Source organism: Sinocyclocheilus anshuiensis, unplaced genomic scaffold (genome assembly GCF_001515605.1).
Source record: "Sinocyclocheilus anshuiensis isolate Anshui unplaced genomic scaffold, SAMN03320099.WGS_v1.1 scaffold981, whole genome shotgun sequence".
Lineage (NCBI taxonomy): Eukaryota > Metazoa > Chordata > Actinopteri > Cypriniformes > Cyprinidae > Sinocyclocheilus > Sinocyclocheilus anshuiensis.
The window spans coordinates 235,971-262,926 of record NW_015557100.1 but is presented as its reverse complement, the minus strand read 5'-3'; the positions used below and the strand labels follow the sequence as shown (position 1 = coordinate 262,926).

General features: G+C 37.0%; 1 protein-coding gene across 1 annotated transcript in view; it reads left to right on the top strand.

The window, feature by feature from the left end:
• Positions 1 to 26,956, top strand: part of LOC107677517 (sortilin-related receptor-like) — an 84,095-nt gene that overhangs the window by 33,531 nt on the left and 23,608 nt on the right. The window contains 10 exon segments of the mRNA XM_016472446.1: positions 3,189 to 3,369; positions 14,936 to 15,037; positions 15,149 to 15,318; positions 17,492 to 17,684; positions 18,799 to 18,916; positions 19,998 to 20,071; positions 21,669 to 21,757; positions 21,870 to 22,048; positions 22,160 to 22,346; positions 22,453 to 22,581. Of these exon segments, the coding sequence (XP_016327932.1) occupies positions 3,189 to 3,369; positions 14,936 to 15,037; positions 15,149 to 15,318; positions 17,492 to 17,684; positions 18,799 to 18,916; positions 19,998 to 20,071; positions 21,669 to 21,757; positions 21,870 to 22,048; positions 22,160 to 22,346; positions 22,453 to 22,581 (1,422 nt within the window).

Below are 26,956 nucleotides of genomic sequence, written 5' to 3'. Positions count from 1 at the left end.
ACGAGTTTATGTAGGAATGTGAAACTCTTGCTTTGGGTTGCAGCCAGCTCTTAGTGTTTGCACAATCAGGGACCGGCATCGAAACGCAAGAAGCAACTAGAAATAACAGAGTGGCGCTTATTGCTCTCCCATTCCGTAAACATTATGCTCCAGGATATAATCTGACCGGAAGACCGGAGCTACATAGAATGTTATGACTGTAATTCATCACAGGCGTGATTACCGTTTTTTAACTTTAGCTCAAATGTCTACAATGTCTTGATGCCGGAACAGATTTGTTTTGCACATTGTTGCAACATAACAGTCAGATATATAAGGAAGCGGTCGGTGTTCTCAAGCATGTGGGCTGCCGTCCAGACAGGCTGCTTGACTGTGAAACAGTCGGTTGTGGATGTTTCTCTGATGAGGCTCAGACTGCGGCCGTATTAATAATTGATTGTGTCTGCCAGCCGTAGCCCATTTCATCGGCTGGAGTGGCAGTCAGTGCCTGTGGAGATAACATCAGCGACCCACTGCGATGGCCCAACACAAATGACTCGAGAGCTCAGAGTCCGACTACACCATTACTGCAGTGATAACCCTTCTGTTCTTTGCTCTAAGAGCTCTCTCACACTGAGCCTGGCTCAGGTTTGTCAGAAGAACCTGTACATTTCAAACAGCTCTGTCTTTTTCTGGATTGACAGATGTTTTTTTTTAAAGAGGGTGATCACCCTTTTCAGATGTTGGATCTCTTAAGGATGCATGATGTATCAGTATTATATTGATTATTAGCTGATAATTAGGATTTTTTTAATGCTGATTTTCTCTGTTTTTACATTTAGATTCCTTCTTGTTATGTTAAAGAAAAAATTAATAATTTACACTGTTAAATGTAATCTTTAGCAAATCTCAATTTTTCATACTGCACATTATGCTGTGACACCTAAATTCACTTATGGCATGTAAAACTAATTTGATTTATATTTACATTTTGTTTTGCTAAGTACATAACCATTCAAAGGTCTGGTGTCAGTAAGTTTTTTTTTTTTTTTAAGATTTTTATTTAGCAAAGACATGTTAAATAGATCAAATAGATGTTTTCATTCTGAAAAATGTATCACAGTTTCCACAAAAATATTAAGCAGCACAACTGTTTTCATTGATTAATAAGGAATGTTTCTTGAGCAGCAAATCAGCATATTAGAATGAAATGTAATATTTCACAATATTGTTCTTTTACTATATTTTTGATCAAATGCAGCCTTGCTGAGATTTCTTTAAAAACATAAAAAAGTATTTCAGACCCCACACTTTTAAACACTAGTGTAATTTAGACAAAATAATTGAAATTTTTAATATTGGCCATAACATCAAAATAATTGTTGGCTTATCGGTATTGACCAGAATTTTAATATTTTAGTGTATTTTATTACTTTATAGTAGCAGTCAGAGGGAATAAAGGAAGTTCTGTCAAACAGCATGACTTCTGTTTTAAAGGTCAACAAATAGACTTGTGTGTGTGTGTGTGTGTGTGTGTGTGTGTGTGTGTGCATGTGTTTTTCTGGGTGTGAGTTTGCTGACTGTATCCTCTGAGCCCTCAATTGGTTTTCAGTTTTAATCTAGACAAACTAAAGGCAGAGCTGCGGGGCTGGTTAAAAGAGCTGTAAACCCCTGCTTTTATCCATCTCTCACCCTGCTGCTGGATGTGTTAAACCCCCAGTTGTGAAATAGAAAGCAAATGGCGAGGTTTGTGTGTTTGTTCCCCTGTGAGATAATCCCTTTATCCTTTAGCTTGGTGATTTAAGAGCCAGTCTCAACAATCAGCACCGCTGTGTGTTTACAGAGGAAGTGAAGTCAGGCCATTTGTCCAGAGTAGAGAGAGAGAGACTCTCCCGTCCGTTTATCTGAAACCGCTGTCCGTTCCTCCGTCTGTAGTCTTGATCTCCAGATGAGTAAATTTGGTTGCCTCTTCAGCTGAATGTAAATTGTGATATGTAAAGAGCCTGGATTAGCTTGGCAAGTGGAAGTAACTATTGATCACATTTGATAAATGCCGCTGCAGATGCATTGTGCTGTTTTTGCAGTGTAGCATATTGTATATCATTAGGAAATACAATACAAAACAAGTTAGTAACTTTATTAATGAACTTATTATTTTTTAAGCAATGTGCTTGAAAATGCATAAACTACATGAAGCTTTTATTCGACTAATAAATACATTACTGTTTAGGGTCTGTACGATTTTTTGAAAGAAGTCTAAATTATGTTATGCTAAGACTGCATGTATTCAATCAAAAATATATTAAAGTCAGTAATATTGTTAAGTCAGTATTACATGATCCTTCAGAAATTATTTTAATATTCTGATTTGGTGCTCAAGAGACATTTCTTATTACTATCAGTTTTGAGAGCATCTGGGTTTTTTTTTTTATTTTTGAGAAAAACCATGAACATTTTTTTTCAGGATAAATAGAAAGTTTAAAAGAACAGCATTTTTTAAAAATGGAATTCTTTTATTATAACTAGGGATGTCACTATACCAAAAAATCTAGTAGCGGTACAGATACCACTAAAAGTACACGATACTTGACACCAAGTCGATACCACGGGAAAAAAATAACAATAATGCTTAAACATTACCTCCTTTATTTAACATTACAAAAACACAACATTAGTGGCACATGGCCTTCAAATTAACACACACACGCACAAGCACTCATGCATGCACACACACACACCATTTTTAATTTTACGCAAAATGCGATATTCGCCGAGTTACTCTGTCATGTTTTCTCCCTTCCAAACCGTGACAAACACCAGTCTCCCTTTTCTGCAGAATGCGATATATCCGCTCAACCAATCACAGCGCACCATTCCACGTACTCTAGACAGTAATGAACACTTTGAATACACCCGGCTTCCTAGTTTTCCTCATCTATTTTGTTGACCACTTTCTTGGTAAAGAAAACTTATTTTTAGTCAAATTAATCAAAATGGATTTATTGCGTTTTGGAACCAAACTCTTCATATGTTATTGGCTGCTTTTATGTTTGCCATATAAACAAAAAAGGGAGCACAAATTTATGCTAAACCTAAAAAAAACCCACATATGTGGAGAGGGGGCCTTTCAGAATTCCACCACATGCTACTTGTTTCCAAGTATGTCCAAACAAATATGTCCAAGCATGTGTGTCTTTCTATTCCCATAGGGGTGTAGAACCATACGACAAACCCACCACAGTGTTTGTCGAGCGCCACGAGCCCCAGGGAGACTCCAGCATCCTCAGCAGCACGGACTTCTTCCAGGACGAGCAAAACCGCCGCGTTATCCTGGAGAAGGTGGACAGCTTCCAGCTACGGGACAAGTACATGTTTGCCACAACCACTAGGGTAAGGGTGCACTGTGACCAGACCGAAGCCGCAAACCTTTGAAGAGTAATTTGTAGCTTCAGGCTTTTATATAGCAAAAGATGGGAAGAATATGCAGTGCTGAGCTAGAGTTAAAAAACGGAAAATGTGCAGAGTGCCGAGAGTCAGATCTGTGCCAAACCCCCTGAATGCCTCTCCTGTGAGTGTGAATAAACACTCCTCTGAAGAGCTGGCGGAACGATCCTGCTCAAGATGAACAGGCAGTGATAACAGGCTTATTTAAAGTCTTGAAGTCGAGTGTGGAGGATTGCTGGTGTGTTTAGCCAACAGTGAACTTCTGAACTTTGTGACAGGAAGGTAATTTAGACAGGTGACCCTCTATAAGGTGTAGTACTTAATCATCTGGGCTGGTAACCATAAGGTTGCAGGTTTGAATCCTGCTAAATCATTGCACCCTGAAACATAATAATATAATTGTAATAATTGTACTTTGAATAAAAGCATCTGCTAAATATCAGACTGTGAACAGAGCAGAGGCAGAAAACTGTGAAAATACGCAAGCAATGTTCAAAGTTACACAACGTGTTGCTGTTACACATTTGCTCTGTTCTAAAACCTAGTGAGCTGCCTGGAAGGCAATATTTAAGGCTTCCGGGATGAAGACTGTTCCAGAAGGTAGGAGGTTTAGTTATGTTGCCTCCTAAGAGGCCAAATTTTGGCCGGATTCTAAGGCAGCATCGTGTGTATCCTACACAGAGAGAGCAAACCCAGAATGCACTGCCACGAGGCTTGATGAAAGAAGAAATACAAGATGGCAAACAAGAGAAATGTTTATTTCTTATGTAGAATAGTTATAAAGATTTAAAGGGATAGTTCACCCAAAAATGCAAATTACCCCTAGGTGTATATGGAGAGTTATATAAAAAAATGTCCTGGCTCTTCCAAGCTTTATAATGGCAGTGAATGGGGTTTAAGATTTTGAAGTCTAATAAAAGAGCATAAATCCATTATAAAAAGTATTCCACATGGCTCAAAGAATTTTTGTGAGAAATATCCATATATAAAACTTTATAAACCGTAATCTCTAGCTTCCGCTAACTGTCATATGCACGTTCACGAGAGAATGGCATTCTAGCGGATGACATTGGATGTAGGAGTAGCATAAGCTCCGGTGAGAATATGCTAGGCTTGCGAGAACCAAGTTTGGTTTACAGCAAAGGAAAACCAGTCTCCTTTTGGCTTATATCGAAATCTTCTAACATTTTTCTTTCCAAATCCTCATTTTGTACTTCTAATTCGTGACCAGTGTTTTGTTTTGCTCTCTCCTCTGTACTTCCGCGTTTTTCTCTTCTTATCAGAGCTTATGCTACGTCTTACATCATTTGCTGGAACGCCACTCTCTCGTGAATGCACGTATGACAGTTAGCGGAAGAATTGAATGTTCTTCAGTAAACACAATACTAATAGTAATAGTTCCCTTTCAGTCGGTCACTCTCGACGTCACGTCGCGAGATCCCAATTCGTCGGTCATCCGACGTGACATCTCCGTTCCCTCCTTCAGGGAACGAGGGTTACCACACGTAACCGAGACGTTACTAATAGTTGTTAAAGGGGAGTATATAATATTGACAACTAGAGGTGGAAATGGGTACTGCAGTCCAAATTCAAAGTATTGGAGAGCGTTGTTACTCCTGCCCCTCCTCCTCAGACTCAGCGCTCATATGGGTTGCCAGATCAAGGACACACAACAGGAACAAGCGCAATTGACAATGGAAGGCGACAGGCCTTACACACAGTAAATTGATTTATCTATGTTTAATATGCCTCTGGTCAAAAAGCTTTTCAGATGGATGCCGATGCTTTGTAGGTGAGGTAAAATATCTGTCCCAGTTCGTTTGCTGGCTTCCATGGTTGCATACGCTGTGTTTTCCACCAACTGGTAACCTGGAGTATTGAAGTTTTGAATAACTCTCACAGTACTTTGGTGTCATACAATGATTGGTCTGCGCAGCGCTGCTTCAAGTCGAACGTACGAACAAACACGTGCACGTATTTGCATCGCTTTGATTCTCTGTAGATCCCACCTTCTTACACGCCACGATTGGTCGATTATGTAAAATGCCTGCATGTTATTGGTCAAACTACTTCGGATGTTTTAGGCAATATAAAAATCCTGGCCAGGAAGTGTCCTGTATAATACAGCACCTTTGGCAGTTTTATAACAGTTGGTTTTATGTGTTTTTTTAGCGTTTAAATTTAGCTTGGATAATAATTTATTAATTTCAATATGTTTAAGTCAGTTTGAGGTTGAGAACCACGGCTTTAAAAGCATGTATCTTGTATATTTTTTATTTGTGCTTTAAAAATAATGCCATGTAGATCTATTAATGAAGAGTTTCATTGAAATAAATGGAAACTCTGAAAATGCTAACTGCTTAAGTGATTGAAGGTGATCACGCAGATTTACACTCTCTGGACCATTTAATAATTTTTGCCCTTTTTATTGAAGTTAGACACCTATATTAATTTCACATTTTTGAGCAGAAACAATTACTACCCCACATCATTTTGACATGTTGCAGTGTGTTTTGTATTGTGAGGTAGTTAGCATTACTCAGCCCTGCACCACAGGTCATCAGTCATAAAAAATAAAAAGTTTTAAGCTGTATCTGTCAAACTGTCTTATTTGCCTCATATCAAAGATGGGAACATAATATAGCCTGAAATATTTGTTTTCATTTAATATGCCTCCATAAAGTTTTGCATAGTTTTGGTTGCTGAAACAATGACAGTCTAGACTACATGTCTATGCTGACCACAGCTAGTGTTATATTTCAGTATGATTAATTATTCATATTTCCCCATGAGCTGATTCGCTACAGTATCTCTCACCCTTGAGTGTATTCAGTGGTTAATCATTTCCACCTCACATCGGCTGGCATCTCACTAACCTCATCCCACAGCAAATGTCTGACTGCCCAGAAGTGGATGAGGCATCTGTCAGGTCACACATGGCACTGCCAGGTTTGCGTAAAGCAGAAGCCGACCCAAGTCGCCCATTAAAGTGGGAAGAAATGTGCAATTTATCTGCGGCTTCAGAAAGCCAGAGACTCCATGGGAGTTTTGAGGGCTGTTTATGAGTGGTGCTGCACAGATGGCCCTGGACACCGTGCTGGAGGAGCTGCCTGCTTGACAGCTCTGATCTATGTTCCGTTAATGAAGTTGTGGCTTGGTTTCCCTGGGGTGCTTCAAACCACTCCTGCACCACTTATATGCGTTCTGCTGCCCAGTGCCGCCATATGGTCCTGTCTTCCACACTACGCTGTGCTAACGGCTCAGAGCGCTGCTGTAATACAAAGAAACAGTTTTATAATTGCTCCTATTGTTCTTGTTTGTGAAGGACTGTGCATTATGGAACTCAAAAGAAGATATTTTGAAGAATGTTTCAACTGTTTATTGTCCGAAATATCTTATTTTGTGTTCCACAGAAGAAAGAGAGTTTGGTTTGGAATGACATGATGGGGAGTAAATGATGACAAAATTTTCATTTTTGGCTGAACTATCCCTTCAAGCATCCTGAAAGTCATCTGAATCTCATTTCATAGAGTATCACTTTGGTGTACCCAGTGGAAAACCCCCCAAAAGTGAACCGTACCGAACCGTACCGTGCCGTACCATGCAGTGGAAAAGCGCCATTAGTGAGCTGTCTACAGAGGAAGCATTTTAAGGAGGCATAAGATGCCCCTGCTGAAAAGAATCAGCTTAAACTGTCCTAAGCTGGTCTTAACTGGTTTAAGATGGTCTTCCAACCTCACCTGCTAAAAAATCAAGAGACCAGCCAAAACAAGCAAACCATCTTTTGCTAGTTAAACCTATTTTTTTAACAGGGGCCAGGGGCTTATCTTAATTATGCTATTTATGCTCGTAAGATAAACATGTTTAGCCCAGTGTGGTTATTGTTAACTAAACCTGAAGGTTTCAGTGCTAAAGTAGAAGTAAATGGTGAAATATAAATTCATTTGATGAAAAACTTCAACTTAAAATGTATTTTATTTAATTTTTTAAAAACATTTTGCCTCACCAAAATCTGTTTTTTTTTATTACAACAATTACTGAAACTGATAAAATAAATGAAAGCTATATAGAAATAGAAAACTAAACTAGGGGTGGGTGATATACTGGTGGAGAGAACTTATTTCACTATATGCGCGTGCTGTCTGAGATATGGTTTCTGAGCACTGCCAGAGAGGTGCGCGCACGTGAAGACAGTGCTCATAGAGCACAGGAGTATTTAACAGTTATTTTTGCAGCTTTATAGTCCTTGAATGGTTAAATACACACGCTTGTATGTGTCAAAATGCCCATCTTTGCAAGTATCCTCGTAAACACAGTAATTTAAGTCTTAAGTGAAAGCAAACAGCTAAGAAAGAAAACATGTGTAACAATATATTGGATACGGGCAGCTCTTAAAGTGACAGCAGTGACAGTCTAATATTCCTGCTGTCTGTCATTCATGTTAAACAACAAAAGAGAGAAAATCTCTCACTGTTCTTGACTATATCACTTTTGTAATTTTAATAAGAAGATATATATTGTATATTTAATTTACACAGTGAAGAATATGCAGTGTTTTTATACATTTGATTACTTTATAAAATGTAGCAGTTTTTAATTATTTGTTCTACTGTAGTTTTTTGTTCTATTGCTGGCAATTAGTTTGTCTTTAATGAGCTTGAGTTTTTTTTTATTATTTAGGCTAGTATAAGTTTTTTGTGATACTGACACTGTTACCAAGAATTATGAAATTTCTATGGTATCATAATATAACATGATATCATTAAAACCTTATTTAAAGCAAAAATAACTATATTGTGATGTATATCGTTACCGTGAAATAAAATTGCTCATATCGTGATATAAGATTTTGGTCATATCACCCACCCCTAAACTAAACATAAAAACTAAAATCTGATTAAATATATTAATAAATACTATATTATAGTATATAAAAATGCTAAAATAACTCTTTTGCCAAATTACAAGACAAAAATTGCAAGTCCTTTATAGAGAAGACCAGAATGTTTTGCAACAAGCATAGTAAAACAAACCAAAAAAAAAAAAAAATCCCAAGATAGTGGATGACGCGAGAGAAATGTTGTATATGAATATGGTAATTGATCATTAAATACTGATAAGTGTTGATAAAGATTAATAAAGTTAAAATGACTATTTTACCTAATGTTTGTGTATATATATTTGTTCTTATTATATTGTGTTAACTTAGCAACATGCTGACACAAAACTCTATTGAAAACAATTATGAGTCGGGTCTCTGTATACTTTGTGATTTGCTGCTTGTGTAACGTTCAAAATGTAGTCATTTGTGAGATTCAGTTTAGTTAGGATGCTACCTATGTAGATAGTAGGCAGTTAGGGCGTTTACTAGGTTTAGGAACATATCCAAAGTCTCTTGCCAGTCGGATGACATTGATGTCCGTCTTTTTCTCCCTTTTTTCAGTCTGTCACCCTTTTTTCTTTCAGTCACTGTGTCTCTCTCTGACTCACTCTTTTACTCTCATTGTGTCGAGTCCCTCTATCTGCAGCCCAGCTAATAGGATTACCATAATGAATATCACAAGAGCCTTTGGTAGTGAGAAGCTTCTAAGACTAATTAAAGCTGTGGAAACCAAGGTCCTCATCTCAGGGATTTATCCATAATGTCATAGAGATTCTTAGTAATAATTAAGCCTTTTCTCTTCTCACGTCCTCACCTCTCTGTAGCCCTGTAAGCTACTTTAGTGATAACCTGGTTTCAGGGTGTAATCTGAACTTCCGATGAAGGAAGATATTTACAGAAGAAGGACGGAGAGATTTTAAGCATGATTATGGTATGTCAGAAGGCACTAAAGTGGTCTCAAATGAATACATTTAAGTAAAATACCTTTCATTACAAGAATACCTTTGTAAATGTAGATCTTTAAGTACAGGTTTCCATAAAATCATGAATCAGATGATAATTTGATTACTGTTTCAATGGGTTCAATGAGAAAGTTGTTTGATTGCTTCAAATGAGGTCTATAATACTGCAATACAGGATGGATTAAAGGAATAGTTCACCAAAAAAGAAAATTTGCTGTAAATTCACCCTCAGGCAATTCAAGATGTGAGTTTGTTTCTTCAAAGGGACAGATTTTGAATGGGTGCCATCAGAATGAGAGCCCAAACAGCTGATAAAAACATCACAATAATCAACAATTAATCCCCACAACTCCAGTCCATTAGTTAACATCTTGTGAAGCAAAAAGCTGTGTATATAAGAAACAAATCCATAATTAAGACATTTTAACTTTAAATCATTGCTTCCAATATGAGTCTTTGATGCTTTGATGGATTTGTTTCTTACAAACGTGCAGCTTTTTGATTTACAAGACGTTAATTGATGGACTGGAGTCGTGTGGATTACTTGTGGATTATTGTGATGTTTTTATCAGCTGTTTGGACTCTCATTCTGACGGCACCCATTCAAAATCTGTTCCAATGAAGAAACAAACTATTATTAAACAAACTATTATTATTATTATTAATATTATTACTGCAGAAGATCCATTGTTGTGCAAGTGATGTAATGCAAAATTTCTGTTTCGGTGAAGAAACAAACTCTACGGGCCCTATCATACACTTCGCACAATGCGGCACCAGGCGCGATGCAAGTATTTTTTGCTAGTTTCAGCCCGACGCAGTTATCATTTTCACATCCTGCGCCATGTTGTTTAAATAGCAAATGCATTTGCGCCCATTTGTGCGCCCATGGGTGTGCTGGTCTGAAAACGAGGCGCATTGCTATTTTGAGGCAACTGATATAGGCTAGACTACGTCATTGACCAACTAAAACCTGGTCTAAAGTCAATGGCGCAGTAATTTTTTTTTTAATAATATGCACCTATAGGCGGGTCCACAACGCGCATACACTGCTTATTACACACACAGGGACGTGCAGCAGCACACAAACATGCCAAATATTAAAAATTAAAGGATTACAATCTAAAAGATTATTATTGTGTAGGCTACATAAATATAAAAATGCCTACATGTCATAATGATAGTCATTGCATGCATCAGAATTAGGCTACCTATTTGCTCGTGCACGAGCAGCTCCGTTTCCTCTCTGGAGACGTGTTCAGTCTTTGCGCTTGAAAATTCCGCTGTGTAAATAGCGAATCCGCCATGGCACAAGTGCAACTGGCTCTTAAAGGGAATGGGAGATGACACTCTGATTGGTTTACTGCACGTTACGCCCAAAACACACCCATTACCCATTAAGAGAATAGGGACAACCCTTTTAGACCATACGTCGTTAAACTAGCAAAAGTAGATTCGGACACACCCTAAGTGCACCTGCGTCGTGTGCTTCAGACCATGGTCTTAGATTGTTAAAATAGGGCCCCACATCTTGGATGGTCTGAAGGATGAGTACATTTTTTAGCAAATTTTGACATTTCTGGCTGAACTATTCTTTCAAATTTAACTAGGGTTAACTGAGCTATGCTAACCATCAAAACCCAAAGTTTGTGAGTCTGTTCACAGACTGATTAAAGAACCTTTATATCTCCTTTATATTAAAGAGAAATATAATTTTCTTTTTCCTGTGACTCTATAGATTCAGTAGAGTCTTCAGTGTTGGGAAAGGGTCCTCATTTTGAACCGACCATCTCAGTAATGCAGAACTTTTCACACTGTGTTCCTTCAACATGCTGCATCTACACATTCTCACTCATGCTTGAAAGTCTGATCTGTCTTCCAGACTAAGCGATGGGAGAGACTGCCAGCACAGTACGGCTGTTGTTCCAGAGATAAATGCCTCCTCCACAAAGACGGCAAAGTGACTCCAAAGCCAGATATTCATTAGGCCGGCTGTGCCAGAAACGATTCCATTCATGTTGGCATGTAAGAATAGAAGGCTTTTTATAGGCGAGTTTTGCTGTCAAGTTTGAAGTCAGGGACATTCGGATACTATGGCAGCAGAATGAGAGATGACAGTTTGCTCAGAGGGGCTGTTTGTGGCTAACTGCCTATAAATGCTTAATGATACTGTGACGGCTAAAATTGGAGGTTGGATCTACGTGTCAGGTGCAAATGGAGCCCTGGGAGAAAATTTCTGACCTCTGACCACCTGACAGGATTTGTTAATGGCTCAATCAGAGAAACGCTGTGCATCCACCTCTGTAGTAGCTCTGCACCTTCCTGAAAGGTGCCAGTTATGATGCTATTGAATGACAATCTTCAGACATCTTTCAGACTTTTGAGATTGCAGCTTGACGAATTTATTTGCACATTCAAAAAACAGCCCACGGCCCCATTAAATTATACTGTGGCAGTACCATGTGTCAGTTTAAAAAAAAAATTATTATATATATTAAATGTAAATATTAAATACTATAGATAATATAGTGTTATTAGAATTATAATATTTTAAGTACTATTATTATTTATTAGCTATCCCTGTTGACTTCAATAGTATTTCTTTCCCTACTACAGTATGTAAGTCAGTGGGGACCAGCAACTGTTTGGTTCTTCAACAAATATTTTTGTGTTCAACATAAGAGAGAAACTTATACAGGTTTGGAATGACATGAGGGTGAGTAAATGATGACAAAATGTTCATTTTTGGGTGAACTATTCCTTTAACAATGTTTTCTTAAAAATACCATAGTTTTAAACTTTTGATTTCCAGACCTAAATATGTAATTATAGAATTATATTTATAATTATCATAATATCATAATATAATGATTAATTCCACTCAGCTCTAAAAAACTTAATTGGATAGAGTTTAACTATTTTTTTTTACAGGTTTGGAATGACATGAGTGTGAGTAAATGATGACAAAATGTTCATTTTTGGGTGAACTATTCCTTTAACAATGTTTTCTTAAAAATACCATAGTTTTAAACTTTTGATTTCCAGACCTAAATATGTAATTATAGAATTATATTTATAATTATCATAATATCATAATATAATGATTAATTCCACTCAGCTCTAAAAAACTTAATTGGATAGAGTTTAACTATTTTTTTTAACAAATTTTAATAGTATTTTTATATTTTTATATATTAAATTATATAGTAAACTCTGTAGTGTATTTTCATATGCAAGTATACTACATAGAACTTTTATTATTTAATATTTGAATATAATATAAAATACTGAATACTTTATAATGTTTTCCATCATTTTTAATAACCTTGTCCAGTAATTGCATGCAATGATGTATTGTTTACACAAGAACATATTATGGTACCATATCTAAACATTGGCATCTGGATCTGGTTGTTGCAGCTTTGTGATTTGATTGTTGTTATCGCACACCTTGCTCTCTTAAGATCTCCCGGCAACAGCGTCTGTTTCGAGAGATCTCCCCGGTCTTTGCTCTCTAAAGCCAGATTGTGTTTTGGCTGCTTCCACAACACTGCAGTCTGTTCCTGGAGACAGCCGTTAACAGCGAGATAAATCAATAGCATGAATGGTGTGACTAAAAACGAGGCAGTGCAGAGAGCCGAGAAAGAAAACATTAAGCCTTTGTGCCTTTGAACAAGGAAGTGGTTAAACTTGTTATTCAGGATGATAATGCTTATAAATACACTTTAATCTGACAGGCTGTCTTCCTGTTGTTCTTACACTGACCCAATAAATCCCTTTCGCTGGCTGTGTTTATTAGTATTTTGCCTGTTACCACTCCCATCTTGCAGCCCTTTTTGACTTTGCAGTATGATCTAGGAAACGGCAATAAACCTGATTAATGTAGAGAATCTGTTTCTTTGCTTTTTTCGAGTAATGCCTTTTTCACCTCTAATGGCATCTTTGGCTTTTAGGCAGGCAGCAAAAATCAAATTTTTTAGGCAAATCTGTTTTGAAAAATCTGTCGGAATGGTAGTAGTTTTTTGTCATTTGAATTCCCTCATTTCACATGAGGTATTTATGTACTGAATATTGAACACGTATCTCGGACACAAATCTTTAGTTTGGTTGTACGTAATCTGTTTATTATAGTGAGACTTTAATTTACAGCTTTGTGAACCTGATGTAAGTAACTTACTCACCCACAGCTTGATTACAGTGACAGCTTGTCGTACAAAGGAGAGACTGATTGAACCGCTTGAACTTCAGAATTGATTGAAGCTTTGATTTCCTGAGGGGAGAAAGTGAAGGAGAGACTTGGGAAGAAGGAGTGAAAAGACTCATCCCTTCATGACGCATTGCTCATTTCAGACAATGCTAGACAGGCACATCTAGGTTGCTGGGACACTGACTAGATTAGTACCGCTCACACCAACTTTCCTTCCCTTTTATCTTTAAAAAACCAGCAGTTTTAGAAGTACAAATGAGACATACTGTTTTTTTCCTTTTCCAAATCCCCAGGTGTCCTTATTAAGCGTTAACAGGTACAGGACCCTAGTGAAAACAGTGCTGGCTGGGCATATCTGCCCATGCTGATATTGTCTGCCATTCAGACCCCATTTATAGTGGTATTATGCCATGGTTTATGGTAACTGAAGGTATCAGATTACTTTATAAAATCTTTATGACTCTGTGATGTTTAATTTTAATTATTTTGCTGCACCATGTTCTAGTTTTGAGTAGCAGTGGAAAGTAGTGAAACAAACCACCTTGCATTTTAACTAGATATAGACTGATAAATCTGTTTAACCATTTTTAAAAAAGATATTCACACTTTTTTTATTCAGCTGTTTAACAGTGTTCACATATGTACATTGAATTATTTAATTTATTGTTTGGGCATTAACTCAATGAAATTAGTTTTTTATTATTATTGTTAGTCCAAATTTTAAATATTAATAAAAAAATAAATAAAAAAAAATTTAAATATGTGAACATTCATATACCAAAACATCTTTTTATAAATATAATGCCGTAAATAACAATTACTACAATTATAAATTATTTAACAATTTTTTTCTTATTATTATTAAGTGTATAAATTACTTTAATTTATTTATAATAATAATATTATTATTATTATTATTATACAAATTAATATAAATGATTAATATTATTTTAAGAATTTTATTATTAATAAAAATAATCGAAATACATATTGTTTTTGTTGTAGTCTGTTGATCATATAGTTATTACTGTGTCAAAGCAGAAATAAAACAATAATTAAAAATATTTTTTAGATATAAATATTAAAATAATATGTTTCATTATTAGTCATAAGAAGACATTGATTAATCTCTAATCAGTGTTATTTTAGCATTGATATAAAGCTATAGTTTTTGTTAATATATTGAATCAATTTTTATTTTTAGATTTTCTGAGTTAGTTTTTTTTATTTTGGTCATTTTTAGTAGTCATTGTTTTCTTTTCTTTTATGTATGTGTGTGTGTTCACTGTGTGTCTGTGTTCACTGCTGTGTGTGTGCACGTGGATGGGTTAAATGCAGAGTACAAATTCCGAGTATGGGTCACCATAATTGGCCACACGTCACTTCACTTCACTAATATGTGATATCCAATTTGATTTATTTGTTTTAGTTAAGCTAATTATTATGAATGTGTTTCCACAGACGTTGTTTGGGAGCCACGAGTCTCAGTCTGTCCAGCTGTGGGTTTCCTACAACCGGCAGCCAATGAGAGCAGCTCAGTTTAACACCCGCCACCCCATCACGGTGAGTGCCGTCAGCTTCGTTTAGTCTCAGAAATAAATGTATGGTCATGACTTTTAAAACTTCATGTTGTTTACCTTTCTCATGCGATTCCCTGCTCTCCTCTCTCTGCAGGAGTACTACATAGCAGATGCTTCGGAGGACCAGGTGTTCGTATGCGTGAACCACAATAATAACGTTACACACCTGTACATCTCGGACACACAGGGCCTAGCCTTCTCTCTGTCCCTAGAGAACGTGCTGTTCTACAGCCCTGATGGCTCTGGGAGCAACACGCTTATCAGGTACAGTTAAACATCACAGTGTGTGTGAGAGAGAGAGAGAGAGACGCCTTCCTGCTGCAGAACAGTACATAAACACAGATGGTGTGACCATAAAAGTGATTTACCAAAGTAGGACTTATGTTTGTTGGTCCTGGAACAACATTCGATTAAAGGGATAGTTCACCCAAAAATGAAAATTCTGTCAATAATTACTCACCCTCATGTCGTTCCAAACCCGTAAGACCTTTGTTCATCTTCTGAACACAATATATTTTTGATGAAATCTGAGAGCTTTCTGACCCTGCATAGACAGCAATGGAACTACCACGTCATGGTACTCTTGTGAATGCACAGCGGAGACTGACACGAAAGAGAACATTGCTGAATAAAGTCGTTATTTTTGTTTTTTTTGCGCACAAAAAGTATTCTTGTAGTTTCATAACATTACGGTTGAACCACTGATGTCACATGGACTATTTTAACGATGTCCTTACTACCTTTCTGGGCCTTGAACATGTCAATTGCCTTGCTGTCTATGGAGGGTAAGAAAGCTCTTGGATTTCATCAAAAATACCTTAAATTGTGTTCCGAAGATGAACGAAGGTCTTACGGGTTTGGAACGACATTAGGGTGAGTAATTAATGATAAGATTTTCATTTATGGGTGAACTATCCCTTTAAATAATCGTGTCCCTAGCCCCATTCATTAATGTTAAAGATTTTGTATTGCCTTTTTGTCTTTTTATTGGTAGTTTTCTGTCTTTACAAGTGATATATAGAATATTTACAAACAATTCATAAATACTATTTACATGCAACATATTTTTGAAAAGACTACCTTAAGCTTAAAAGAAAATAAACATTTTATTTTTGTTAATCATCATAAATCTATACAGAATCATTTAAAAGTTTGGGGTTGTTCATTTTTTTTTTTTTTGGAAGAAGTCTCTTCTACTCACCAAGGCTACATTTATTTGATCAAAAATGCAGTAAAAATACTAATACTGTGAAATAATATTATTACAAATTAACAAATTAATTGTTTTCTATTTGAATATATTTTAAAATGTAATTTATTTGAGTGATGGCAAAGCTGAATTTTCAACATCATTACTCTAGGCTTCCGTGTCACATGATCCTTCAGAAATCATTTTAATATGATGATTTGGTGCTCATGAACATTTAATTTTATTATCAATGTCGAAAACAGTTGTGCAGCATATATTTTGGTGGAAACCATAATATAATTTTTTAGGATTCTTTAATGAATAGTAAGTTCAAAAGAACAGCATTTTTTTTAAAATCCTGAATTTCTGTAACAAATGTGTTTTTTTACTTTCACTTTTAATCAATTTAATGCATTCTTGCTGATGACAAATATTAATTCCTTGGAAAAAAAAATCTTACTGACCCTAAACCTTTGAACATTAGTGTAAATCTGAAAATGCATAAATAAATAAATAGATAAATAAATAAATAAGTGCATTTCTTAGCAGTTTTCAATAGAAACTTTCAACATACTTTTTACTTTTCACCCTAAAAAACAAGAACCATTGACCTACACTAACCATAACGCCTTTTTCTTAACTTCACACTAACCATAATCCCTAAAACCCAAAGGAAATCATAGGTTGATACAAATTTTGGTTGAAGCCCCAACCCAAAAATGTAGTTAGAAATGTTGTCTGAGAGCCAACAACCATGTTGAGCCAGGAACATGTCCCACTTCAGTAATTCATGTTAAGCCCCGGTCTTACGCAGCTTTTGGTCTCGTCACCTTTACTTGAACTCCTCTTGGTTTAGTGACGGCCCCTCATCAGTGCTGTAAATCCGTTTTGGCTCTGCACACCTTAACCCATAAGCAGGTTAGTGAGGTCTCGTCTCTCTAATGCAAGAACTATGTCTTCGCCCACCGGTCCCTCCGCTCACACTGTCAGTAGAAAAGCAATCTATCATTCCTACACAGCTTCCCAAGGACATGCTTTTGTTTTACTCTGCAGCAGAGCATGATCTCACCCACCGCCAAACCACTGAGCTCAGCACGGCCGCCTGAGAGCAGAGACGCAATTACTGCAGTGCGGAATGCAGATGAGATGCGCTTGGCTCGCGTGCCACTGGCATTTTTTATAGAGCCCCTCTCTTGGCAGATATGAATGGCACATGGAAACAGATTTGTGTTTTTGTGTGTTTGAAAGGTACTTCGCCAACGAGCCGTTTGCAGATCTCCACCGGGTCGAGGGGCTGAGGGGTGTGTTTGTGGCCACTCTGATCAATGGATCGGTCACTGAGGACAACATGCGGTCAGTCATCACGTTTGATAAAGGAGGAACCTGGGAGCTTCTGCAGCCACCTGCGGCCGACAGCCTGGGAGGAACCGTAGTCTGCCAGGTATTAGGGATGTTGGTCATTTTGGATACTCGAGTACTAGATTAATCAGCCAAATACTCTGGGGTAAAGGGTTTTTCTTTTAGATGTTCTGTCAATTTAATAATAATCCAAAATATAAAAGCAAGATCCATGTGATTTTGGTCCATTTAGTTTAACTCCCATTCAGTTTTTTTAGCACACAAACACATCCGATGTGGATGCTCTTTCTATGCAGAGTTGAGTGAATTTTCTTCCCCTGAAATGCACTATATGCTTTTTGGCATAAATTTCTACCCCCCTCTAACTGTTCAGACCGCACACTACTACCCAAAATGCCACTGTAACGAAATATAACATTTATGAATGATCATTGCTGGCATTTCTGAGTACTAGAGTACTGAGTACTTTTAAGTACTGAGTACTGAGTAAATTTATGGCCAATAACCGATAAATGTTAGATAAAATGTTATATTATTTTGTCTATACATTATATTATTTTGTCTAAAACATTCATGTTATATATTTATTTAATTAATTTGTCAAATAAAAAAATTTCAAATCAATTTAAAAAAATCATGTCAACTAAAATAAATTTTAATAATTCTAAAAATGTAATATACTTATTGTATATATTATATTTAATATGCATTATGTTTAATTTTAAATGCTACAGATTATTTTGGCATCAAAACTGTAATAATGTACAGTATGAAGAATGGATATTCACTTTGAGATTTGCTAAAGATTACTTTGAATAGTGTTTATAAATTATTAATATTTTTAATGTTTTTAAAGTGGGCATTAGATGATGGCAAAGGTTATCTTCATGAGTCATGAGCATAAACGATTAAATACCCAAGACTGAGTGATAGTGATACATAAAAAAACTTTAATATCAGTAGATAACTGGTATGATACCAATATATTGTGCTTATCCCTACCATGAGTGTAGAATCTCCACTTTTTGCTCTATTTTGTGTATTCGTGATGCCAAGCATGTGTTCATGAAGCTGTGGTTTTGTATTTGCGAAAAAGGAGTTAGACTGCTAAGTTTTACGATTGTAGGAGGAAGTAGGGCTTTTTCATGCTTTTCCAGTTAACTGTTTGTTACTATCTCTCTCTCTTGGCTTCTCAGCTGGACAATGGCTGTTCCCTGCACTTGGCCCAGAGATGGAGTCAGCTGCTGAATATTCAGCTGCGCAGGATCCCTGTTCTGTCTAAAGAGTCTGCACCTGGCCTCATCATGGCAACAGGTAGGCCACATAACCTGCTCTCTGCTCCTCTCATATGTGCGTGAGAGAGGAAATGCAAACACTTTAGCAGCTTGTTCGGTTTCTTCCTGTTTATGTTGCTTTGCTCCTGTTAACCAAGTGTGTGTAGGTCCCTTCAGAGAACACAGTACACACTGTAATGATAGGGAGCAAGTGCATGAGCCTGAATTCTTGAGTTCATGCCTGCGGAAAACATTGATTTTGCTCTCTTTGCACGGTTTGGAAGGCACTTCCTCCCTCTCGAATCCCTCTCTCTCTCTCTGCCAGCCGCAGCCAGGCCTTTAATTAAATGATTATTAGATAATGTGCATGCATGAAGACGAGAGGCGCAGGAGGCTTGTGAAAATGTCTGGCCGCTTCGGCTGCTATCGCTTCGGCGCAGATGTGCTAATTATTTGTACTTCACCCACTGGCTAATTATCACATACAAACACACCCTTGCACTCATCGACACCACCTCAGCATTGTTCTTATTGCAAAAAAACGTGTTAAGTGCCGCATATCTCTCTTAAGGAGATTAATATAAATGAAGTTCATTAGCACTCAAATTAATTAATGACAAAACCACCTGCGGTGACGCAGCAGTACAATGCATGGCATCGAAAAAAGGAAACCGATGATTCTGATGTCAGGGGTGTCGAAGGAGAAGGTGACAGACAGTAGTATCCTTGTCTGGGCTTCTTGTCACAGTGGCGAGACTGAAGCATCTGACAGGAACACAGTGTTTCTTGCCCTTTGCTGGGTTTGTTCTTCTTTGAGCTAATTTCCTGCTGTTTTGTCTCTATTGTGGTCTGAATTTTGAGTAGGCTGAAACATTAGCATCTACACTACAAATATGATGTGGTCAGATGCACTTGAGACCATCTCTCATGTGGTTTACATCATGAAACATAAATACCCCTTTTACACTTGCTTTAAACGCTGTCGTTTTGTCAGATGGTCACCTGATATCAGTTGTAATTGAGGCCTGTGATATATGACACCAGATGCAGTGTAAATATTGACTCTCAACTCACGCTCTCTCTCTGTCTCTTTTTCTCTCTCTCTACTATCTTCTGTACAGGATCTGTTGGAAAGAATCTGGCCAATAAGCCCAATGTGTATGTATCCAGCAGCGCAGGGGTCAGATGGAGAGAGGTGAGGACCTGCATCTCTGTGATAGTGCAATAAAAAAAAAACAAAAAAAAAAACGGTTATTTAGGTAAAAAATTGGGTTTGCATAGAACACAGAAATCAGCCATTCATGTGTCCAAATTTGCTCAATCCAATTATGTTGCACTTTTGACTTTTTTTTTTTTGACGATGATGATGATGATTTCAGTTAATATTTTATTTATTTTTGTATTGTTGTATTTATGTAGTGGCTCAATATTTTATTTACTTTTTTCATTTTAATTTGATTTTCTCAGAATTTTGTTTTTTTTTCTGCAGTTATTTTTACTTTTTTTATTTACAGCACTTATTTGCTTTAAAATGTGCTGTATAAATAAACTTTGACTTGGCATGATATTTATTCACCCTTATGTTGCTCCGAACACCCATATCTTTTTTTTCACATGAAGCAAAAGATCAAATCTGCTCTTTTTTTGTAGATCATAATACATGATCATCAGTTCTTTCGCAATTTGCTTGGTTTGTTTTAGGGATGCTCATATTTTAATGGTTTTACCGTTAACCGAAAGAATTTTGACCGATTAATACTCAGCTGAACGATTTAAAAGGTTTTAAAAGTTTTTTTTAAAGTTTGCTGTATTGTTAAAGAAAAATATTCTATAATAATTAATTAATAATAATTTTATGCATTATTTATTATTATTATGCATTATTATTCTATGCATATTTGTTAACTCATGGCCGGGGACGTAGAGATACCTGCAACCGCACTTGCCTACAGATATATTTCACCTGCTCCACTTTCATTTAACTGAAGTAATAAAGGCAACACAATGGCAAAAGGCAAGATTGGATAAATTGGATAAAAAGCTGTCACTCATTTTCAGTTCTTCGCAATCTCACAAAGTTTCATTATATTCAATGAAGCTCTACACTACTGCACAATTATTCTCTTATTACAATTTATTTCTAATGAGAGGATTTATGTCTGATGAAAAAAAACATTAGGTTCTTCAAAGTGCATTGAAGGATTCAGTGTGTGTGTCATCTTAATTTAATTATTTAAGTTAAAAATACTTTGTGTAGGCCTATTTATTTTATTCTTTTTATTTATATTATTTCATTCAGTTTTTCTTTGTTCTCAGAAGCGCTGCAGGTGTATTTTTAATGGGTCACAGACACTCGTCCATTCTATTATTTATTTAATACTAATTTAATATTCAAATCTTATCAGTTAACGGTTAATGTTCGGATACCGACGGTGGTTGTCGGTCGGAAAAATTAACCGAAATGAGCATCCTTAGTTTGTTTATATATTCATTTATGATTTTTTTTTTTTTTTTGAGAAAGTATATGTTAAATCAGGAGTTTAACCTGTTTCCTTTACATATTAAAGAAGTACCACTAGACTATCCCATCTTATATAAAGGATTTTTTTAGTCATGTATTATTATTATCTCACTTAGGGCACCAGTTGAGCCAAAGTGCCATTATTTACCCCTCAAAAAAAAAATTTGTACGATGCTGCTGCTCAGTACAATAGCACTTTTTATATTCCCAGACTTTTTGAAAAGTGTAGTAGCATTTGTTGTTCCATGTAATGGATATGTATGTTCTTTAGGCCCTGGCTGGTCCTCATTTCTACACCTGGGGAGATCATGGAGGGATCCTGATGGCTATCGCACAGGGTGGCTCCACCAGAACACTCAAGTCAGTAACTGTTTAAGGATCTAATGTCACTCTGCTTTTAGTAGAAGCTCTTTGAGTATTATCTGGCTTTAGGACGTTACTGATAGCTGTGTCTTGTCTTTTGCTGGTTCAGATTCAGTACCAACGAGGGGGAAACCTGGAAAGAGTTCCAGTTCTCAGAGCAGGAGGTATATGTGTACCAGCTGCTGACTGAACCGGGTGAAAAGAGCACCATCTTCACCGTCTTCGGCTCATATGCGGACCAGAAACACAGCTGGCTCATTGTGCAGGTCAACGCTAGTGATGTGCTTGGTAAGAGAACAGTGCACTTATAATTGGTGCACCTTGTAACCACCACACCTTAGTAACTGCCCAGCAAATCCCCTAGCAGCCAGTTCTACATCTGATGTTATGTGTGTTTAGGTGTGCCGTGCTTGGAGGGCGACTATAAACGCTGGTCTCCTTCTGATGAGAGGGGAAACGGCTGTCTGCTCGGCAGAGAGATGGTGTACAAGCGCCGCTCGCCTCACGCCACCTGCTTCAACGGCGAGGACTTCGACAGGCCCGTCACTCTGTCCAACTGCTCCTGCACTCGACAGGACTTTGAGTGGTATGAGCCGAAATCCCGTTTTCCTTTGCTTTTCTCATTTTGCCATTTTCTTCACCTGAATGCCAATCATTTTCCACTACTTTGTGTCATCTTTATCTGATTGCAGTGACTACGGGTTTAAGCTGAGTGAGGATCTGTCTCTCGAGGTGTGCGTGCCTGATCCTGAGTTTTCTGGAAACCTTTATGCCCCACCAGTACCCTGTCCGGTGGGCACCACTTACCGTCGCAGCAAAGGGTGAGAACAATGTTACCTTTACCTACAAAAACACAACCGATTATACACACTACGATTCAAAAATTTAGTTGGTATTAATACTTTAATACTTTTATTAAACAAGGATGCATTCAGTTGATCAAAAGTGACAGTAAAGACATTTATAATGTTACAAAAGATTTATATTTGTAATAAATGCTATTGTTTTGAACTTTCCACTTGTTGAAGAATCTTAAAAAAAATGCTTCACAGTTTACACAAAAATATTAAGCAGCACTGTTTTCAACATTGATACTAATAATAAATCTTTCTTGAGCAGCAGATCAGCATGTTATAATAATTTCTGAAGGATCATGTGAAACTGAAGACTGGAGTAATGATGCTGAAAATTCACCTTTGCCATTGTGAATTACGGGAATGAATTGCATTTTAAAATATATTAAAATATTTTAAATTATATTTAATATGTAATATATATTTAAAACTGTTTGACAGTATTTTGATCAAATAAATGCAGTCTTTGTGAGCATAAAAGACTTCTTTCAAAAACATTTAAATATCTTCGACCCCAAACTTTTGAACAGTAATTGAGTACTGATTCGAAAAAAATCCATGTTGCTCTGTTCATGTTTTATTATCATACAATACTGAACCAGGCAGAATTTATTGGAATTAAAAATTGGTAGTTTTAAAATGAAATTAACTTACAAAAAGAATGACTGCACCACTGATTATTTACAATTGATGTGTTATATCACACACACACACACACACACACACACACACACACACACACACACACACACACACATTTATATATATAGTGGCCCAGGTGGCTGTAGCTGGGCCACTCAAGGACATTCACAGAGTTGTCTATAAGCCACTCTTGCTGTGTGCTTAGGGTCATTGTCCTGTTGGAAGGTGAACCTTCTGCCCAGTCTGATGTTCTGAATGCTCTGGACTAGGTTTTCATTAAGGATTTCTCAATATTTTGGTGCATTTAGCTTTTCTTCTACCTTGACGAGTCCCTCAGTCCCTGCTGCTGAAAAACAGCCCCACAGCATGAGGCTGCTACCAGCACACTTTATTTTTGGGATGGCACTCTGCAAGTGAGAAGCAGTGCTGGTTTCCTTCAAACATGATGCTTGGAATTGAGGTTCATCAGACCAGAGAATCTTGTTTCTCACAGTCTAAGGGTCCTTTAGGTGCTTTTTTGCAAATTCCAAGTGGGTTTTTGTGTGTCTTCACTGAGGAGAAGATTGAGTTTGGCCACACTGCCATCCAGATCGGTGGAGTGTTGCAGTTCTGTGGGTTTCTCCCATCTGCATATATGATCATGGAGCTCAACTAGAGTGACCATCAGCTTCTTGGTCACCAGTCTAGACAAGGCCCTTCTCCATCAGTTGCTCAGTTTGGCCAGGAGGCCAGCTCTAGGAAGAGTTCTAGTTGTTTCAAACGTCTTCCATCATGGATAATGGAGGCTACATGCTTCTGTGAACCTTCAATGAAGCAGATTTTTTTCGGAACTCTTCCCCAGATGTGTGGCTTGACGCAAACCTGTTTCTGAGCTCTACAGGCAGTTCTTTTGACCTTCTTTTGACCAGGGCTTGGTTTTTGCTCTGATAAGCATTTTCAGCTGTTAGACCTTTTATTAAGATGTGTGTGCCATTCCAAATCATACCCATTCAATTGAATTTGCCACAGGTTAACTTCACTTGATGTGTAGTAACATCTACAAGCAACATGAATGCTCCTGAGCTAAATTTCAACTGTACCAGATAAGGGTATGAATACTTATGCAATGGAATCATTTAAGTTTTTTAGTTTTAATAAATTTGCAAAGATGTTAATAAAAAAAGTTTTTTGCTTTGCCATTATGGTGTATGGAGTGTAGAATAACTGGGGTGAATACTTATAAAATCAGTTATTTTAATCTTATTTTTATAATGATTTTAGATTACTTTGTAGAGGTCACTTTGAAGACTTTCTTGTTCCCTCTATAAAGCCAAATAATATCTTTTGTGATTCAGTGCTTAGGTCTTAAGGGGGTGAATACTTATGAATGAATGATGAATGATGCATTTATATAGCGCTTTATTGTGTATTTTTGTACACCCAAAGCACTTTACAATCATGTGGGGGGGTCTCTCCTCAACCACCACCAGTGTGCAGCATCCACTTGGATGATGCGACGGCAGCCACAGGACAACGGCACCAGTGCGCTCACCACACACCAGCTACAGGTGGAGAGGAGAGAGAGTCATAGAGCCAATCAAGTGATTGGGGATATTAAAGGCTCTGTGTCCTCCTGTATACAGATTGTTAGCCGTCACCATAAGCTGCAGCCCGGGAGAATTATTAGATCTGCCACAGCTGTGTCACCATGCATTTATTTAGAACACTGACTTGAACCGAATTTATCTGGATGAGTTTAGATCTCTTGCTCAGTCAGTTGAGATGTGAGATGTGAGATGTGAAGAAATGAGGTTAATCACAATTATAGTAATGATTCCTGGGGTAATGGGGAAGTAAAGTTAATTACTATTATTTAGGGATGCTCAACATATTATGATCATATCTATTATGAACCAAACTTTTTTTTTTTGTATGTTTTTTTTTGTAACATGTAGGTCAGTGTTGTTGTTGTTTTTTTTTGTTGTTTTTTTTTATGCTAATGTTGGTTATTTAACTGGGTGGGGACTTTTATATTTCACAGTGGAACTTAAAGGGTTAGTTCACCCAAAAATGAAAATTAGCCCATAAATTACTCACCCTCAAATCATCCTAGCTGTATATGACTTTCTTCTTTCAGACGAATCCAGTCGGAGTTATATTAAAAATTGTCTTTGATCTTTCAAGCTGTTTAATGCCACTCTGCGGGTGTTGCATGCATCAGTCCAAAAGGAGTTAAATAAAAAGCGCCCATCCATAAAAAAAAGTGTGTCACATGGCTCCAAGGGGTGAACAAAGGCCTCCTGTAGCGAATCGATGCGTTTTTGTAAGAAAAATAACCATATTTAAAACATAATAATCACTGTAATCTAGCTTGCGCTCACTGTTGTACATGGAAGCAGTTCCGGGCGGATGACGTATGAGGTCAGCTTTGCGCATGCGCCGCTCAGAAGTGACGCACGCGGAAGCTCAGGGGACAGATCAAAACAAAACAACGGTCACTAATTAGAAGTACAAAACGAGGATTTGTAAAGAAGAATGTTAGAGGATTTCGCTTCTGTTTACAACAGTGAGCGCAAGCTAGATTCAAGTGATTATTACGTTTTGAATATGGATATTTTTCTTACAAAAACGCATCGATTCGCTACAGGAGGCCTTTGTTCACCCCCCAGAGCCGTGGGAGACACTTTTTTTTTATGGATGGGAGCTTTTTATTTAACTTCTTTTGGACTGATGCATGCAAAACTCACTGAGTGGCATTAAACAGCTTGAGAAATATCAAAGACAATTTTTATTATAACTCCGACTGGATTCATCTGAAAGAAGAAAGTCATATACACCTAGGATGACTTGAGGGTGAGTAATTTATGGGCCAATTTTAATTTTTGGGTGAACTAACCCTTTAATCTAGATTTAACTTGAAGGGATAGTGATAAATTACAGCAAAGATTAACCCATTTAACACAACTCTAGAAATGTTCTTGCCCTTTAAAGGCATGTTTCAGAAAAATAATATAGATATATCATGATTATTTTGCTCACAATAATGCATCAATACTGCGGGTATCAATGTTTTATTTATATGGTCATTCATTCAGTTAATTTAAAGGGGTCATATGATGTTGCTAAAAAGAACATTATTTTGTGTATTTGGTGTAATGAAATGTGTTTATGCGGTTTAAGGTTCAAAAAACACATTATTTTCCACATACTGTACATTATTGTTTCTCCTCTATGCCCCGCCTTTCTGAAACGCGTCGATTTTTACAAAGCTCATCGGTCTGAAAAGCAAGGTGTGCTGTGATTGGCCAGCTATCCAGTGCTTTATGATTGGCCGAATACCTCAAGCGTGTGACGGAAATGTTACGCCCCTACCATATTGTGATGATGCCCTGTCAGGCTGGAGCGATGATTTAAAAACATGAAAACCCATTATAAACGAGGCATTCGTTGCATCCAGTGGGGACATAATTATGGATTATAATGACTTATACTGTCTTTTTACGCGTTGCGTTGCATCGCGCCGCGTAAACATAAAACCATGTCTGCATTTGTGATCGGAGAAATGACAAACAACAAGCCCTACTCTACACTGCCCAAAAAACTAAATATAAAAAATAAAAAATATAAAAACACTTTAAATATAAAAAACGTACTTACAATCTGCGAGTCAGACCAGCTGGCATTGTAGTCTACTCTGCAAGGATCAGTAAACAGTCCTCCA